The 19,335-nt window shown below is 34.4% G+C and overlaps 2 protein-coding genes across 3 annotated transcripts; one reads left to right on the top strand and one right to left on the bottom strand.

The window, feature by feature from the left end:
- Window positions 1-2,894: 2,894 nt before the first annotated feature.
- Window positions 2,895-7,522, bottom strand: LOC145584777 (uncharacterized). The gene is made up of 4 exons (XM_081641571.1): window positions 4,737-7,522; window positions 4,510-4,653; window positions 3,415-4,308; window positions 2,895-3,333 (listed from the first exon to the last, which is right to left on the bottom strand). The coding sequence occupies exons 1-4, from the start codon at window positions 6,726-6,728 to the stop codon at window positions 3,091-3,093; spliced, it is 3,273 nt and encodes a 1,090-aa protein (XP_081497697.1). The 5' UTR covers window positions 6,729-7,522; the 3' UTR covers window positions 2,895-3,090.
- Window positions 7,523-12,574: 5,052 nt separating this feature from the next.
- LOC145586176 (uncharacterized) lies at window positions 12,575-18,662 on the top strand. Of its 2 annotated transcripts, XM_081642937.1 has the most exons (12): window positions 12,577-12,780; window positions 13,018-13,142; window positions 13,243-13,287; window positions 13,655-13,708; window positions 13,818-13,937; window positions 14,139-14,287; window positions 14,366-14,513; window positions 14,604-14,684; window positions 16,176-16,288; window positions 17,578-17,637; window positions 17,907-18,014; window positions 18,291-18,662. In XM_081642937.1, the coding sequence occupies exons 2-12, from the start codon at window positions 13,037-13,039 to the stop codon at window positions 18,519-18,521; spliced, it is 1,215 nt and encodes a 404-aa protein (XP_081499063.1). In that variant the 5' UTR covers window positions 12,577-12,780; window positions 13,018-13,036; the 3' UTR covers window positions 18,522-18,662. The 2 variants fall into 2 exon arrangements, with proteins under 2 accessions (XP_081499062.1, XP_081499063.1); XM_081642936.1 differs by lacking the exons at window positions 17,578-17,637; window positions 17,907-18,014; window positions 18,291-18,662 and having other exon boundaries at window positions 12,575-12,780; window positions 13,022-13,142; window positions 16,176-16,480.
- Window positions 18,663-19,335: the final 673 nt, after the last annotated feature.

Raw genomic sequence — 19,335 nt, 5'->3', positions numbered from 1 at the left:
CGGCACACAAGAGAAACAAATATGGAGATATTGGGTCCCCTTGGCGTAACCCACGAGAAGGAACCACCTTCCCATCAACCTGCCCATTCCATTTGAAAGCATATGACACATAAGACAAGCACATTAAAAATCTTGTCAATCCATTCCCTACAAAATCCCAACTTGCTCATAACCCTTTCCAGAAAACTCCACTCCACCCGATCATATGCCTTACTCATATCAAGCTTTAAAGCCATCGTACCCGCTCTACCCTCCTTCCTTCTCTACATAGCATGAAAAATCTCAAAGGCCACAATAGCATTATCAGTTATCAACCTACCCGTAATTCTTCGCATTGGACTCTTGTATTAAATTGAGATGTTGTGAGTTATTATCAACCATGATTATTGTTGATTTTTAATATTAGACGTCATTTTATGATTACAATTGTAAGTTAATTAAATAGTGAAACCAATTCAAACAATTTTCTTCATAGATTTGGCATTACTTGCATTATCTTGCTATTAATTAACTACAAATCTATCTTTTGAATAGGCGTGATAACCATCTATCAATTTTTTTATAAGCAAGTTTCTCTCGTAAATCAATTTTGTGCTTTATACATTTTGGAATCTCAAATCAATTAAATAAAAAGGTCAAAAGATTTCCTAACTACAAATGTCTTGAGCAGCTTTAGAACATAATTAAAGAAGCTACCAGGCCACGAATTTTTCGATCAAGTTTGCATCCGCGCAAGTAAGAGAAAAGCTTGGGAGTGTTCAATAGATGGATCAATTGTACTTTTGATATGGATCAACGAGGAATTGCTCTATTGAGTAATAGGAAGCGGGTCATTCCTTGAAAATGTCCATAGTTGATCACTTGATTGACGATGCATTCACTATTAATAAGACGAATATTTGTTTTATTATTTGAAATATGATCCTACACTGAAGGATTGATAGGAAGATGACTGACACGTAAGATTTGTAGCTTACTTAAACACTATGATTATATAGCTTTAAGACGATCAAAACCGTAAGCCTTAATTCACTTGCTTGTATATTAGTCATCTCTCCTTTTTGCCGTGAGATTGTGTTAGGACGCGACCTAACATGAGTCGATCTAGCTGAAACCCGAATCACTCATTGGCTCATCTACACCACAAAAAGTCTTGGTAAGGATTGTTGGGGGTCAACATACATGAAGTATAATAAGCCTTTGATGATTTAATGACATACATTCATGGCACATAATATAATTCATGCACAATGTTTGTAACACGTGAATTGACTTAGCTTATACTCGTATGTCACGATCGATCTGTAAGTTTGGAATTATCTGGTTGTTATCGGCTGATACTCTCATCCTATTCTACATAACCAGCTCAATTTCATGAATGCAATTAATGCATAGAGGTTGTCATTATGTTTGAGAAAGTTTACTTTCTTTGTTTTTGATTAATTATTTTTACTCGTATCTCTTTGAGGTTTGATGGTAATAAATTGCCACCGTGGTGTATTAATTATACCAATAAAATAATACGGAATAAATAAAAAAATTATATGGATTGAATTAGACTTATTTAGTTGTATTATTAAAAAAAAAAGACTTAGGCCCTGTTCTCTTCACCTTAAAAAAATAATATTAAGTAAAAATAAGGAAATTTTGTTTTTTACCACCTTACAAAAGCACTAAAATCTCTTTTACCACCTCCCAAAAAAAAAGTATTACTTTACCACCTTATAAAAAAAATAAATATAGGTTTTACCACCTCCACCTGACTCCGGTGACGGAAAGTTGCTGTGGGTCCCATTCTAACGGCTACTTTTTGAAATTTACCCCTTTGTTCCTCGATTTTCCGTTATAAATACCCCTTTTAACCAATTTGTTCCAAAAAATCAACAGATTTTTGTTTTTTTTTTCGATTTGGTTCCAAAAAACTCAATTTAAGTGTGCCCTAGCATTCCCAGCATCGACTTGTTTGATATTTGTGCTGAATTAACAAAGTTCACTGAGACAGAAATTGGAAGGAGGTACGATGTTCAATTAAATCTCGAATTAGATGATTTTGTAGCAAATTTTTGCAAATTGTTGTCTGAATTATGTCGCAAATGTGATGTTTGATTGTAATTGTGGATATGACTTAAGAATTGAACCCCAATTTCGTACTTTTAACATTAGGGTTTTTGTTAGTTTCAATTGAATTGGGGTTTTTTAAATTTGAATTGATTATTATAATTAGGGTATGGCAATGGTAATTTTGTTCAACTGGGAGTAATGTTGATGATGGTGCTTGCCAATTGTTGAAGGAAATGTCTTCCGTAAGCTATTCACCATCAAAAGAAAAAAAATGTCAATGCGGAGTACCCATGGCGAGGCTTACTTCCTGGACTAGGGAGAATCCGGGACGCAAGTTCAGGTCGTGCAAGTTCTATGACCCTGTGACAGAGACAAGGGGTTGTAAAGCCTTTGAGTGGGTGGATCAGCCAGATGGAACACCATGGCAAACAGAGGTGATTAACAACTTAATACTTGACAAGAAATTGATGAAGGGTGAGATAAATGACTTGAAGAGGGAAGTAGATGATGTGAGTGGGCAGAGGAGATGCTTGTTGAATGAAATTGATTCCTTGAAGATCAAGTGTAAGGCACTGAATTCTGACAGGAAGAAGATGAGCATGGAGAGTCAAGGAAATGATGGATCATCAAAGAATTTGACTATGTTTATGGGTGTTGTTGTGTTTTGTTTCCTAGGTTTGGTTATGTCCTTGTATTTTGCTAGAACTTAGGATTAGTGTGGACATTAGTCAATTTAGGCAATGTTTTATGGCTTTTGTTAAGGTATCATGTTATGTATTTGAATATTTTGCGTAATGAAATGAAATGAAATATTTTGAAAAGGTTGCTCTAACTTGTAGTGCTTAATTTAGTCATTCCCATTCATTGTAGTAGCAAAAGGCATATTTACATATGCATACAAAATGTTGAGAAAGTGTTGCAGCAAAAGAGCACTACATATGTTGACCTTTAAAAACTAAGTTGTCCAACTACACACATGAAATTACTTAAAAAACTAAGCTGTTCATGAAGTACATATTCTCTAAACTATTACAAGCTGTTCAAATTCTTTGTCCTGCTTCTGGTAACTGGCAGCTTGGGCCTTGGTTGTGTTGCTTGGGCTGGCTGAGATGAAGACTCATTTGGTTGGGGTTGAGTTGAGCTCTTTTTTCTGCCTCTAGGAGTGGGTTGACTCAGAGATTGATAGGGTGCTGATGATGCAGGGGCAGTTGCTGAGAACTGGGAAGATGTTGCTGCAGTAGTAGCCTGTGGTTTTGGCATTGTCAATGCAGCCTGCATTTCAAAAAAAAAAAAAAAAAACATAAGTCATCAACCTAAAACACATACAATGAATGCAACATTTCATGTATATACCTGTTTTGCAGCTTTAGCCTCACTTTTCTTCCTTTGCTCTTTCATCCAAGCTGTCTGCAGCTGTGGCCTTCCCCCTTTGGGATTTTGTGCAGGCTGCTGTGGTTTTTCTGGTGCAGGACCTTGCTTACAGGTCTTGGCATAATGTCCAAACCCACCACAGTTTCTACATTGCTTTTTGATCTTTTGTTTTTTCCCCTGAGAAGTAGCAGCAGCAGACCCTTCACCTTGTTCAAGCTTCCTTTTTTTCCCTTTTGGTCTGCCTGGCTGAACCTTTATCACAGGTGGCAAAGGCTCTCTAAGCTGGACCCTTTCCCAATGCTTTGAACCAGGCATTGCAGCTATAGGAGACTCATATGCATCTAGGTAAGTGACCCTATAATAGTGTGGATGCACATACAACTCAGGGTCCTCCCTCTTGTCTAAAATGCAAGCATAAGCATGGGTACAGGGTATCCCTGTCAACTCCCATCTATAGCAAGTGCAGGTCCTATTTGACAAGTCAACAATGCACTGGTCATCTTTGTATTGAACCTCATAGGTCTCTCCCCTAGAAGCCACAACAGTACATGCCCTAGCATACTTCTCAATGCCATCAAACAACTTGTTGACATATGGTGTTAATAAACCCTCCCAGCTAGAGGCAGCCTCCCACTTATCATTACTTCTCTTCATCATGTACCTTCTTAACCATTCCATTTGGGTAAGAATGGGCTTATCCCTAGCTTCCCTAATCACAGCATTAAAAGTCTCACACATGTTGTTTAACAACATGTTAGACTTGCATGTAGTTGAGAAAGCATGCCTAGACCAGTGGTGGGGGGGGATGTTTGCAAGGTACTCATATGCTTCGTCATTGAGGAACTGAATTGACTCCATAGCCACCTCAAATTCAAACTAACACACACACACACACAAAGACACACAGCATACAAAAATTACTCAGTTTGTACAGCAATGCCAAACAAAGGATATACAGCTATCCCAAATTCAACAATCCAAATTATACATTCACACACAAGATATCACATGCAAACACAATTATACACAAAATATTCAAAACAAATGCAAAGATAAAGTCAAAGTTCTTGTATATACCACTGTGCTTGCCCTAGCTGCTGCCCAAAAAAGCTCCTTGAAAGTGGCCCCATGAAATTGCAATTTGAAATTTGCCCAAATGTGTCTGACACAGAACCTCAGCTCTGCCTTTGGGACAACTTCAGCAAATGCTTCAATCAATCCCTAGCATATGACAACATACACAAAAGTTAAACCATATACATGTATAAAAAAAAATTAAAAAAAAACAGAGTCAAGGCACTTACTTTCTGCCTATCAGACATGAAAGTCAAGCCATGTCCTTTGTCAAAGCACCCTAGTGACTCCATCAGACTTTGAAGAAACCAAACCCATGTCTCCTTATTTTCAATCTCACATGTTGCCCAGGCTATTGGAAATATGTTGTTATTTCCATCTTTACTTACAGCCACCAAGATTTGCCCAGGATATGCTCCTTTAAGGTGGCAACCATCTACCCCAATAATGGGTCTGCAACCAGAGACAAACCCAAAACTCAGTGGAGCAAGGCAAATGTACATTCTCATGAAGATTGGCCTCTGTATCTGATCCATTGTATCCACAACCACATTGCAACTGCTGCCTGGGTTGTACTTTAGGATAGCTTTCCCATAGTCCCATACCCTAGCATATTGCTCAGCTGCACTCCCATAAATAACCAATTTGGCCCTGCTTCTTGCCAACCAGGCTTTGTAATACCCAACTTTAATCCCCAAATCATTCAATGCCCTCTCTTGAATCTGTCTTAACTTCCACCCTGGGTTACTCCTAAATTCCTCTAAGTACCTGTTTGCCAGAAATTCAGCTGTCACCTTCTTGTTCATCTTTGTCCTTACACACCTATGCTTCAACACTAAAGACTTAATCTGGAAAGCATCTGATTTCAGTAACCTGGAAGCATAGAACTTGAATCTGCACTTCCTCCCTTTCACACAAGTACACTGAACCAATCTACAACTTTTCTTGTTGTACTGACAACTACACCTTCTTCTACAGTAAGCTGTTATCCTTTTGCTGTCATTATGTAATAGGTAGTACTCATACCTATTCTCAATTGCATGTTGCCTCAAAGCTTTCCTCACCACTTGAACATTGCTGAACTTTAAACCCACTTCAAATTGGATAGGCTTGGAGAAATCTGTTTCAGCATTAAACCAAGTACAACCACCATTGTCATCATCAGACTCACCATCTAAGCTCCTAAGTTCCTCAGATTCATCATCAGCTTCTTCTTCAACCCTGATGTCAAGTGAGTTCAGATGTCTATCAATGTCAACCCTAGGATCCTTAGGCTCCTCTGGATCTTCACCTACACCTTCCAAGCTGCCCTTCACCTCACTTCTAAGCAGATCTAAGTTTTGCCTCAACCACTCTTCATCAGATTCATCATCATACACATCCTCTTCTCCCTCCTCCCAGTCCAGTCCTAGATCACTGTGCTCAGAATCAGAAGACTCAGTTCCTCCCTCCCTATCACTGTACTCATCTTCAAACACCAACTTCTTCCCTGCTCCTTGCTTCTTCTTGCCTGCACCTTGCTTCCTAGGTTCTTCACCCCCAGATCTAGCACCAATAGCTCCCTCAAGAACCTTTCCCTTACCCTTTTCAGCTGCAGTAAACTTCCCAGAAGCTCCCTCACCTAACTTTCCCTTTCCCTTATCTTTTGCTGTCACTCTATCTGTAGCTGCATGCACTCTTTCACCCCTGTCCTCAGCTTCTTTGTCATGAATCTCAATCCCTTTTAACCTTGGGCTTCTCCTTACTTCTAAGCTAGTATCCTTTGGGCCTGTCTTAAGTATTCTAGGCCCACCAAATTTCTTTTTAAGTCTGCTCCTCTCTTTTGAAGTCAACTCATTACCATCTATAAGATTAAATGGTGTTTTATCAGTTGCTTGAATTTGCTCATGGCTAGTCACATACATCTCTATTTCCCCATCTTTATTCACTGTCTCAAGGAACCCCTTTACCTCATCATCACTATTCAACTCCCTTTTACCAGTTACCCAAGACTTCCCTTTCTGTTTATACCAACAACTAAATCCCTTAGGCACCCTAACAGTAGCATACACAAAACCATGTATAGCTGACTCCCTCAAGTAGTGTACATCTATGCTAGAAACAGGAACATTTTTCCTCACATAAACCCAACCACCATCCCAATTTAACACCCTTCTATTTTTACCAACTAATGAGGGTATAAATGCACCCCCCAATGTCATTTTAAGGTTCACTTTATCCATCCTAGCTGTAACAGGTCCAACAACAACAAAACAAACACAACAATGCACAATCTCAGTATTTAATTGAACAATTAATCATTCAATCCAGTTTACAACTACTCACAAATTACAACATGCAAGACCAATTAGGCTACACTTTGCACTTAATTAACAATTAAAATATAAATAAAACCCTAATCAACTAATTAATTAACAATAACACAGTTCAACCAAGTCAAAGATTCGCATAATTAGGGTTTATAATTGTTTAATTCACATATTCCCAAAAACAGCAAATTTTACCCCAAATTACTCCCAATTACCCACACAAAGTACAGTAAGGAGCTAAAAAATACCTCTTTCGTCAGAATTCGAGATTCTTTGTCAGCAAAGACTCAAGCTTTTGGACCTTTACGCGTTGAAGATGACAGATACCTCGCTCAGTAGCTTCGCTATTGTGGTCCCAACTACTCTTGCTGAGGGAAGAACTGTGCGACTTAGGGTTTGCTTTTTGACAAATATCAGAAAATGAGAGGAGAGAGAGTGACAAGGTTGAATGTAAGGGAGAAATTGATGAGAAATTGATGGAGAGAGGTGAGAATTGATGATAATTCAGAGGGGAAGGTGAGAAAAGGAAGAAAGAGAGGGAAATCGTATTTTTTGTCATAAATGTGGAGGGAAATGAGAAATGGTGGGACCCACAGCAACTTTCCGTCACCGGAGTCAGGTGGAGGTGGTAAAACCTATATTTATTTTTTTTATAAGGTGGTAAAGTAATACTTTTTTTTTGGGAGGTGGTAAAAGAGATTTTAGTGCTTTTGTAAGGTGGTAAAAAACAAAATTTCCTAAAAATAATTCCAGTTCAGTAAAAATAAGTTCAGTTCAGTAATTAATTTCAGTTCAGTAAAAATAATTTCAGTTCAGTTCAGTAAAATTCAGTTTTCTTAAAGAAGAATTATAATAGAAAATCAGTAAAAATAATTTCAGTTCAGTAAAAATAATTTAAGTTCAGTAAAAATAATTTCAGTTCAGTAAAATTAAGTTCAGTTCAGTAAAAATAAGTTCAGTTCAGTAAAAATAATTTAAGTTCAGCAAAATTAAGGTGAATCAAACAAGGCCTTACTTAGTTGTGAATCGAGTAATTAAGTTGATAATTTATGACAAGTTCACGCACAGATCGGTGATTGATGTTAATTTATCCTCAATATTTTTTTTAAAAAAATTTCATATACAGATAGGAAGGGCTATATTTATCATTTTCTTTTTAAAAAACAATTTTCCTAGTACAGTGTAAGAGTTTTTTTTTTTTTTTTTTTTTTTAATTATTATTATTATTTTTACAAAAAAAAAAAAAAAAAAAAAATTATTTACATTTGCATAACCAGACAAGTTATTATATTCAACATCAAAGTCCTACTATACATTGAACTAAAGGCCTATTCTGATACAATTATTTTCAATTTAGTTCAGCTCTAATAAGTTCAGTTCATTTCCTAATTTTCTTCTCTTATAAAATATTCAGTTCAGTTCAGTTCAACTCTAATAAGTTCAGTTCAGTCAATCAGAACAGGCCCTAAACTATCACTTACGGGGTACAACCGTACAAGTACAGGTACACATGCAATGGTACAATAACAAGTCCTTAGCTTGAAACCTTCAACTTCGAAATAACATTGAGTATAAATCTTGTATTCGCGTTCATTCCTCACTTTAAGTGAAATATCTGGCATTGGGTATATCGTATATATGAAAAGACTTATGCTACATCGATCCACATAATTCAAGTTTAAAAGACTATCATAAGAAGTGTGGTAGAATATGAAAATTCTCATAGACTTTAACCTAACCACCAATTAATCTTTTGACAATATCTTCCATAATTTGATAACATAATTTGACAATATCTTCCAATGAACAATCATAATTATTGGATCACAAATTTTATTTTTATTTGAAAGATACCTATTCCATTACAATATATATACCTAGTACTCTATGTAAATTATAATTAAATGCATAACTAATTAATCATAATTATTCGATTGAACTTACGACTAGCCATGATTCTCTTCCTATACTTTCTTCTCTGGTATATTTTTAATGTTGTTTAGAGTAGAGTATATGTTGGTGAATATTCCCCTCATTTTTTTTGTCCCTATTTATAATAATAAAAAATTATTCGAATTCCACCTGAGATTGAGTTTGTATAATTGTATGTTGATTTAATAATTTATATACTATGATTTAAAATCCAATTAAATAATAATCTGGCTACAGATTGAGGTTGATCCTTGATTTATTGCGCATAATTATGTATCATTCTGATTTTAATTCAATTATTTATTTTTTACCATTTAAATTTAATTTAATAATTATTTAAATCAGAATAATTGAATTATTACGATTTAATTATAAATTCACTGCTTTTTAATTGTTCTTGCTCAGAATAAATAATAACGATTTAAGATATTCTAATCACGATCTTAAATTCTTAATCTTTTCACAATTAAATTAGAAATTAAAATAATGACGACCTTGATCTACGCAAGCAAGCCATATAAAAATGAATCGATGATGATGTAATACGTTACTAATTGTAATTGATTTGAGACTGTGATTTGTTTATTTGGGATCAATATCAGCCTTGGTAAGTTGGTAATAATATGGCCGATTAGAACACTAAGCTTCTTTTAATACGATAATTGTTTGTAATTACATATCATATTTAAGATTCAACGAGATTATTGATTTGATCATATGTGTTTCCTTGGATTGACATACGAAACACGTTGATATGAATAAGCGTTTTGTTTGTGAAAAAGTTATTGTTAATCAAGTTTGATTTTCACTTGTTGGACGAGAAAAGGTTGATCTCCGTCAATTCTAAGACATACGTTTTGGTTGCGTTATAAAAAAGATTACTCGTATTTCTAATTAAGTCTAAGATCTACGTTTGTTCCCGAAAAAAGGTTATTCTTGGTCAAGTCCAAGCTCTTTATAGGTGTGATAAACTATTCCAAGGGCCTACCTTGTTCACGAAGTACACATTGTGTGTATGTATGTATGTTATTCTCAACACTATGGTTTGTTTTAGTCCTGCTTTCACAAACCACATTGTAAATCAGCTTTGTGCATGTACTGTGTTAGGCCCTGTTTGATTCACCTTAAAAAAATAATATTAAGTAAAAATAATTTTATTTCAGTAAAAATAAGTTCAATTCAGTAAAATTAATTTCAGTTCAGTAAAAATAAGTTCAGTTCAGTAAAATTCAATTTTCTTAAAGAAGAATTATAATAGAAAATCAGTAAAAATAATTTCAGTTCAGTAAAAATAATTTCAGTTCAGTAAAATTAAGTTCAGTTCAGTAAAATTAAGTTCAGTTCAGTAAAAATAAGTTCAGTTCAGCAAAATTAAGGTGAATCAAACAGGGCCTTATTGTGTATTTTCTTACCAACAAATAACAGTGACGATTAACTTTAGCATAGTATGAGCGAGACATAATTATTTCACTTAGCTTAACATTAAATTATTGTTGTAAAAAAACATTAAATTATTATGTATCCGTATCATCCAGGTGTACCGTACACTTAACTAATCCCTGATTAGTTTTTGCTTTTTGTTTGATGATTAAATTAAATACAATCATCAAAATGAGAATAAAATTCTCATGAGTACAACATATACTCGAATGTATATAACAATTTCTCATATCATACTATACTAGATTTTGCCGATTGCCATATATCCTACGAGTACAAGGCTACGACATGGATCCTTTAAACAGTTTAAAGTACGTATATGGACGTCATGTGAAGTGTATTGGGCCCTGGTTCTGAGTCATACACTCATACGGGATATGAAAAGGGTGTAACATAAAAGTAAGACGGAAGATAAAGATTTTAGGTGTAATATTTTTTTTTTGGATGTACATATGTTTTAACGAAATAAGTACTGAGTACTTCATATCATTAGAAAAAAAAAATATCATATAATTAATATATAAAGCTAAACTTTTAGTCATGCGACGAGATAGCAACATTTGACATTCCAACTTTTCGCCAAGTGTCGTGCCACGTAGGATAGAGTTATATAGAATTCAATTTGTAGGATAAAAAAAAAAGTTAATTTAGAATCCTATTTTCAATCAAATTTGGATAGAATTTTAGGATAAAATTGTTAATTTAGAGTTTTATTTTTGATAAAGTATCAATATTTCATATGTACAAATTAAATTATAATTTTATTAAAAAAAAATTATAACACTCATAAATTATCATATAAATTTATTTTTTGTATCATAGTATTTTTTTTGGAGCGAAGGAATTAACTCAAAATGCACCACATCCATTATTTATAATATATTCAAATCAATTAAAATAATATACTTTACAATCTAATATAATTTTATTACTGTGTGTAGACCTGTCAATCGGGTCGGGTCACGAGTCATTTCGAATAGGGTCATTATTTCAGATTACGGGTCAAGAAATGTTTTTCACCCAATGTTATTATTATTAGTCATTACATGCCTACTATATAGTTTAAATCATCACAAAAACACATCAATTCCTAACTAATTTTATATCAACGATATGTTTTAAAATTTGACATATAGATTAAAAATTTATCTTAAAATTCAATAAACAACCCGGGCATCGTACGGGCACAAAACTAGTATATATATAAAATCAAATTGTATGTAAGTACACACGTTTAATGTAAGAACTCTTGAATAAAGGTGGGTTGACATGTCCCAACATGAATAAGCAGGGTTTCAACAATTTTTATTTGGGAGAACCACAATAAGGCCTAACATAATCCTATTTGACACTACAAAATATGGTGTTATCAGTGAAATTTGGTTTTGATAATGCATGCATGATATGGCCCAATACAGTGGACAGTGGTACATGATGGGTTTGGACTAGAGGTGATCAAAGTTAGCCCAGCCCAAACCAGCCCAATTTTGACGGGTTTTGGGCAGAAACTTTCGGTTTGAAATCGGGTCAAGCCCAGCCGACACGAAGATTTTTTTCTTTGTGGGGCGGGTTTGGGATCAAAATGCGTTTTTTTAATTTTTTTGGTCCAGTCTGTAAAGCCCGCATGACCTGACCATTTTGGACGGGTTTGGGCCACACAAATCCCGGCCCGCTCCGGTCCGAGAAGTTGACTGATTTTTTGGCGTCGACCTGGCCTACCCAATGATCACCTATAGTTTGGACTATACATGGCCCGTCCAATGATTTTTCAAAATTTATTTTGTAAAAAAAAATGGGTAGGAAGCAAAATTATATTAAGGGCCTGTACACTTCAACTTAATTTTAATTTAGTTCAGCTCACTTCAACTCTTAATTTCCTTCTTTCATAAAATATTCATTTCAGCTCTATTCAGTTCAGTCATTCAGTGTAGCTCCAATCAGTTCAATTCAGTAAAAAAAAATCAGGCAAATTGTTTTTTTTCTTTTAATAAAAACTCCTCAAAGTTTTATTTTACCAAAAATTCTAAAAATTGTTTTCCTGACCCATTTTTGGCCTATTTAAATTTTATTGCAATTTCATAAAAGCCTAATTACCCACTTTAAGCCCAAAAAGAGTAAATCATTTATATATATAAGAGCTTGTTTGACATTGTTTTTTGTTTTCAATTTCCAATTTTTTTGAAAACAAAAAACCAAAAAACAGGAAACAAGAAAAAGGTGTTTCCACTTTTCTGTTGTCAGTTTTCATAATTATCGTGATTTTAATAAGTTTGACTAATTTTTGATTCATTACGTGACATAAATCATATGATTTTGAAAAACAAAAAACTAAAAAACAGAAAACCAAAATGATGCCAAACGAAACCTAAGTGTCTTCTTTTTTCCTCGTTTGTTTTCCTTTCACTATTTCGTTGCACTTCTCTCTGGTTCTCTGGTACTCACTCTAGCGTCCTCCATTGAAGCAGCTTCGAAGCTTTGACGTTCTCCATTCCTACCTCTCTCAGTTATTTCATTGAAGCGCACTCAACGTTCTCCAGTGAAGCGTTCTCCGTTGAATCTAATTCTTGTATCCTCCATTAAAGCAGCTTCTAAGGTAACTTGTTTGTTGTTGTTGTTATCATCATATCAATTTCACAATCTAGGGTTTATATTTTATTTTAGGGTTTTTAAATTTCAACTATTGGTTCTAAATTCTTAGATTACCGTGAGAAAAGAAAATTATGAGCCTAATTTTGATTATTGAATCAAATATACCTAGAATTATGAGATAATTGAATATGAAATTAAGTTTTATGCATGAAATTATGGTAATTATATCAATATATTATAGGAAGGTGAAATAAATTCATATGGCAAAAGCATCTTCGGTGACGGAGGGTATTATCAGTGACAATGAAGAAGAATTTTTTCTAGATGATTCTGATATAATTGACGAGATTGTACTCGATGATGAAGGTCAATATTATTTTATTTTGATTTTCCTTTGTTTCTTTATTATTGCTCTTATACAAATTTTTATGTAATCGTTGCTTTTTATGGTAATTAATTAATGTAGATCTCCCTGATGTTGAGGATGATGATGAAGAAAATGTCTCTGAAGGTATTTTATATTTCTAATTCTAGTATTCCCTCTGTCCCTGAAAGAACAACCCTTTTGTGCTGATTTCGCGTGTTGTAGTAAAACAGTAAAAGTACATTGGAAAGTGGAATTCATGTGGGGGTTTGTAAAAAAGTAGTGAGAGAAAATAATAAAGTACACGGGAAAACAAAATTTAGAAAAATTAATTTTGCACAAATATTGTTGCAAATCGGAGAATATTTAATGCAAATGGGATGATTATTTTGGGACTAGATTTAAGTTAAAAGGGTTGTTCTTTCGGGGACGGAGGGAGTATAATTTTAGTTCATTGAGTTGAATTCAACTTCAATGTTTGATACTAATTCTTATTGATTTCATGATTATGCAGATATGTTATATGCTGAGCCTGATGATGCTGTTGATTTATTTGCACGCCATTCTGGTGAGAAGCATTTCTCTTTAATTTACCTTGATTTGCTTTGTGGATTCATATGAAGCCATGGAAAATCAGCATATACACTTTTCATAAGTTTATATTTTTTCTTTTGCAGGGCCACTTTATGCAGTTGCCTGTAGCCCTAAAAACGCGACATTAGTGGCAAGCGGGGGTGGAGATAATTTGGCTTATCTTTGGAATATTGGTTGTGAAGATAGGGTAAATGAGCTTAAGGGTATATGTCTGTTTGGTTTAAGTTTTTGTGTGTGCTTAACTTGATCTTATAACATAACTAAGTACATACTTTGAATCTTACTTGACTACTTGGGACTTTATATATCGTTCATGTGTACCCAATGTTACTTTTGGAAAGGTTACTAAGCAATTCTGTTCACCTTCACTTGTCCTTATATAGTCCACATTAATTTTGTTGTAGGTCATAGGGACAGCGTTTCTTGTTTATCCTTTAGCAAGGATGGACAATTACTCGCTTCTGGAGGACTTGATGCATGTGTTAAGATTTGGGACATTATGGGCAATCTCAAATGTACGTTTCAAGGTCTCGTTGAAGGCCATGAGTTTGAGGTAGGGAAAAATTATTAAAACAATTTCTTATAGTTCATCATTGTGCTGTGAAGGCTATTAATGGCTGTGCATGTACAGTGGGTAAGATGGCATCCAAGTGCTCATCTAGTCTTGGCTGGGTGTACCGATACAACTGTGTGGCTGTGGAATGCTGATAAAGGTGCCCTTCTCAATGTATTTTGTGGTCATGGTAATCACGTGACCTGTGGTGGTTTTACACCTGATGGTCATTCTCCAATCACTTATTATATTCGTTTCCCTTAATGCTGTAATAAGGCTAAAGTTAATTTTCACCCCTTTATTTTGCCTGCTGAAGGTAAATCTATTTGTACTGGTTCTTCTGATGCCACCTTGAGAATATGGAATCCTAGAAGTGGTCAGGGTAATGTTGTTAAAGGTGAGCATTTTTAAAATTTGGTTTGCATTTTCTTATCACTTCCCATTATTTAGTGTAGTTAGCAGTTTATTACTTTATACTTAGGTTTAACAGGGGTTAAGAAATGATTGCTTACGTATAGATAAAAGATGTTGCCAATTTTTTCTTTCGTTAAGTAGAGTTTAGTGGGTAAGTTGCAAAGATAGTTGAAGCTGGATGTTAAGATCCAGAGATGTAACACGTTTACAATTGATGCTATAGGCCTATAGCTACTTTCATATGAGTACATGGTGATTAAAGTTTACAAAATACCATTAAGGAATCCAAGATCGGATATGTGGAGATGGTAGGAATGTGGAGGCTCATTTACAAATTACAAGTATTTGTGTTTACTTATTATAGGAAACTTCTCCAAGGTTGTTTGTGCACCTGCCTCTAAGGGCATCTACTTCTATGTGCACCCAAGTAGATGTAAGAATCCCCCTAACCCTCGACAAGGAATTAACTTGAGCAAACTTGAAGACAAGTCCTGTAACAATTTAGTTAGCTGTAATGATACTGACTGCATTATGACCTAGAAAGTTATGAAGTTAAATAGCCATGATGATGATGACAGTGCATATTGCATGTATGATTGAGTGAATTCTCTACTGGTTAAATTGGTTGCTATTCCATGATTTATGTGAGCTCTATTCTTTCTAGACTCTGCTTGGTAATTTGGTGATTTCATCCCTATGCCGCTATTGTTATAGGCTTATAGTTGATCAACGAATTTCTTTAGTGTTGCACACTCTGTTTCTTAAATTTCTTTACTATGAGATTTGCATGAGAAGGTAATTACTGAAGCTTTAGACAAAATTTTTGGGATAGAAAGAGGTTTTACCGTTGCAGTTATCTAAAAATAGAATTTGAGATAATTTAAGGGACAATTGATAAATGAAAGCATAATTAAAATCAATGAACAATAGTTATTTATTTATCTCTCATTCAAGCTTCAATTTGAAGTAGCGTTGGCTTTATAGAGCCTCAAAGTCATTTATGAGTTTACGTGTTTCCCATTAGCAATCCTGCTTTGCTTAATTGCTTGTAAGCTGTAAACCCACAGTGATGGTTGATAAAGGATAGAAATTAGTACATTTAACTTGGTGGTTGTTTATTCTTAGTAGCGCTTGTAATTCCCGGGCGTTAACCCAATGACCTCTAGTATCTGTGTTTACTATTCTTTTTCTACGTGTGATTCTGTTCAAATCTTAAACCTGAGATTCAGTTTACTCTACAAAATAACACAAAGTTTAGACAAGTTGAGATTGACGTGAGCCACTCTAAAGCCTAGTATGGCTTGAGTGGTTTACAATTTAGCTTGATAAAAGTAGGGCCTATACTTGCAAGCTACATCTTTTCCATTCTCACTTCCCTCATTTTGAAAGGGTTTAGAGTTTAGACCTTTACTCTCAGTTCTATATATGTATTTACTTTTTAAAGTGTGCTGCTTTTATTGTACCTGATCATTAGGCTATACAAAAGCTTCTGCATTGACATGCCTGACGTATACCCCCGATTCAAATCTTGCCCTTACTGGAGCAGAAAATGGTGTCCTTAGTGTAGCAAACATTGCTAATGAGAAGGTCAGTTATCCCATTTTTTGTGAGTTGTTTTGTTTTCCCTTTTTTATGATTGCAATGTGTGGAAATTATATCAAATTCTTTATCATGTTCCATATTCTTTTTTGGATATTCTATTTATTGCGCACAGTAATCTCAATTTTGTTAATTATAATAATTTGTTGTTAGATATGAACATAAATTATAAAAAGAAATGTGCTTAATGTTTATCGTCTTGGCTTTATGGGTGCTAATATGCTTTAATATATCTTTGCTGCTGATCTGATGCACTTGATTTGAAATATTTTTAGAATTTATGAGGTAAATTGGGGCAAGGATGATCTTGGACCTTATAGGTAGGCCATGACTTGGCCTGGTTATAACCTGTTTAACCCAATCCACTATGTTAATGGAACTGACTTCAATTGGGTTTACCCTTCATTATTTAAGCGAGTTAGGCTGGGCCCTTAGGTCTTCCAGTTCCTGTAACAATCTCCTTTGTTATTATCTCGTGTCTCGTTGGTTCGTTTGTTGTTATTGTTGTTTTCATCGTCTAATTTTCTTTTCATAATGGATTGGCAGCAAAACAATAGATTAAAATATTAGTAAAACAGGATGAGAAGCAGCATAGGGTTGATAGATATTTATATCAGTTTCTGTTTCTCTCCTTATTTTTGGCAGATTGATTGATTCTCCCTTCTTTGATATCCTCTATGCTTGTCTCTCTCCTTTATTCTTTTAATTTTTTAGTGTGATGATTTACTAACTTTAATCACATCATAGCTATTTTTTTTTTATTTTTTTTAAATTTTTTTTAAAAATTCAATAATCAACCCAAAAACAATTCATTAAAAACCCAATAAAATATTGTAAACGACAGAAAATCCATAATAGAGAATGCACGATAAGATGAGATCATGAGATATAAAAATAAAACTAAACTAAGGGGTCAATGATGTATTGTTTTATCATTCATGATTTAATTTTTAATATCCAGATATTTTGATGGTGTGTTCTGTGTGTTTATGCAGAAAATCTGCTTACCTATAGAATGCAAGTCTCTTGATGAGCCAAAAAGAGTAAACTGTATTTCCCATTTTTAATTTGGAACTTCCATGGCTATATATCAGCATTATATACATTTATAAAAATTGCCAAGCTTTCTTTTTTGTACTTTGTTGCTACTCTGGCTATTTCTTCACTAATCCTGAACGCTTTATGTTATGAAGTGTTTATACCTCAAGGAGTTAAACCTTGACAGATTTGGCTTAATTTTACAATGATGATAATGGGTTTAAGTATTGCTTGAGCAGGTTACCAGCTCATTCTCGTCCCACTCAAGTTCTATTCAATGTATTGGGCTTTCTTTGTGCGTTCTCCCTTTTGCTGCAAGTGTTTGGTGATGAAGACAACTTTATTCAAATTACTTTAAAGTGTTAATGTGGAAATTTTGTTAAAACTGAATTCCGTATTAAGATGAAAATTTTATTAAATTAAAAGTATAAAGGTAAGAACCAAGAAAAAACAGCGAGTATAGTACTACCTCTGTTTCAAAGTATTAGTAAAGATTTGACATAATTTGAAATGGGGGTAGTAAATCAAGTAAAAACGCTTGTTTGTTTACATTTTCATTGAATCTAAGATGGATTTGAATGACAGCATGCCTTGGGTAGCAACTGGAGGTGCAGATGAGAAGCTTGTAATCTGGGATTTGCAGCATTCAGCATGTCGCAACATTTTTGAGTATCAGGTAGGTTGGGTGTGTCTGCACTTCTTTTGACTTCTTCAATATAGATAGACAATCATTTGTTTTGTATTTCTTCTGTAAAAATTATGAAATAAAAGGTGATTTATTTCAACGGTCTTGAATAAGTGGTTTTAATACATATTTTTATGATATTTGTCTTCATAAACAAGTGTGCGACTTTGAAAAGGTGGTCTAACACTCTGTTGGGGAGTGTTCATTTTGGTGTCTCAAGTATGGGTCTCATTTTATATTTGATGTTGGTATAAAACATTGATGCAGGATGAGATAACTTGCTTGAATTGGCTTGGTGAGTCCATGTTGGTGGCTTCAGGATGTGGTGATGGGCAGATAATCGTATGTGATACTCGCTCAGGAGAGCATGTTAGGAGCTTTAAGGGCCACTCAGATAAAATCCAAGAACTTGCTGTGTCTGCTGATAACAACTTTCTTGTTTCAGTTTCAGAGGATGGCACTGCTCGTGTGTTTGACATATCAGACTTTAGATGCTAAGTTCATAATTATCTTGTACCTGTTTTATAGAAAGACAACAGTGAATTACTAATTGTTTAATTTTTATTTGGTGGATTATGAGTTGAAGAGATGCTAATTATTTGGATGATTGATGATAAGAAAATATATATGCTTCAATTATTTGGATGATGTTAAATTGTGTAATTTTATGTTGTAACTTATCTATCGATTGCATAAAAGGTAGAGCATAAGGGTCGAGCAAAACTACTCGAAGATTTGAATATTCAAAGATCCAATCCATATTCGATTTTATAATAATTTTTGATCAAATATCCAATTCGAAAATTTTGGATAATGGATACTTGTTCAAATATTAGCTTTTTATTTTTTGAATATCTAATATTTGAAAAGTATTTGAAATATTTTGAATTTTGGAAATATTCCAGGTACCTCACACAAAGTCAAATCAGAGCTTCAAGATAGTAACAGTTCACCAGTTCAGTGCTCCGAAAATGGACGGCGGCCTATTCAAGTCATGCCAGTATCAACAAGTGCACTCACAGTCTAAACTTCGTCCCCCCAGCGCGGTTGTTCATATTTCATTTCCTTCTTCCAAACCAAGCCCTTCTTGGAGAGCATTCACTGAGTTACTTGCGATCTCTCGACGCCGAGAATTTCTTATTTCTTATGTGCCCGGGTTCGGCTAGCTTCTTCCCCACCTGGGCAATAAAGAAAGAGCAACACCCAGTCAATTCCCCAAATAAACAAAATTTGTTTATCTGGGGGATATAATTGTCTTTTCAAGTACCAGTGAAGGGGTATATGCGTCTTTTCATGTACTAGTTGAGGGGTA

The sequence above is a fragment of the Chenopodium album genome, chromosome 16 (assembly GCF_948465745.1).
Source record: "Chenopodium album chromosome 16, dcCheAlbu1.1, whole genome shotgun sequence".
Lineage (NCBI taxonomy): Eukaryota > Viridiplantae > Streptophyta > Magnoliopsida > Caryophyllales > Amaranthaceae > Chenopodium > Chenopodium album.
Note: the sequence above shows the minus strand (reverse complement) of the source record. Positions and strands in the feature narration are given on the sequence as shown.

Bases quoted from the DNA above. Each gene is read 5' to 3' on its own strand.
- LOC145584777 (XM_081641571.1), bottom strand. From the start codon at position 6,728: ATGGATAAAGTGAACCTTAAAATGACATTGGGGGGTGCATTTATACCC. The intron at 4,654-4,736 runs GTAAGTGCCTTG...GTCATATGCTAG, and splicing joins TCATGTCTGATAGGCAGAAA to GGATTGATTGAAGCATTTGC. The intron at 3,334-3,414 runs GTATATACATGA...TTTGAAATGCAG, and splicing joins AGGCTAAAGCTGCAAAACAG to GCTGCATTGACAATGCCAAA.
- LOC145586176 (XM_081642937.1), top strand. From the start codon at position 13,037: ATGGCAAAAGCATCTTCGGTGACGGAGGGTATTATCAGTGACAATGAA. The intron at 17,638-17,906 runs GTTCTCCCTTTT...ATTGAATCTAAG, and splicing joins GTATTGGGCTTTCTTTGTGC to ATGGATTTGAATGACAGCAT. The intron at 18,015-18,290 runs GTAGGTTGGGTG...ACATTGATGCAG, and splicing joins GCAACATTTTTGAGTATCAG to GATGAGATAACTTGCTTGAA.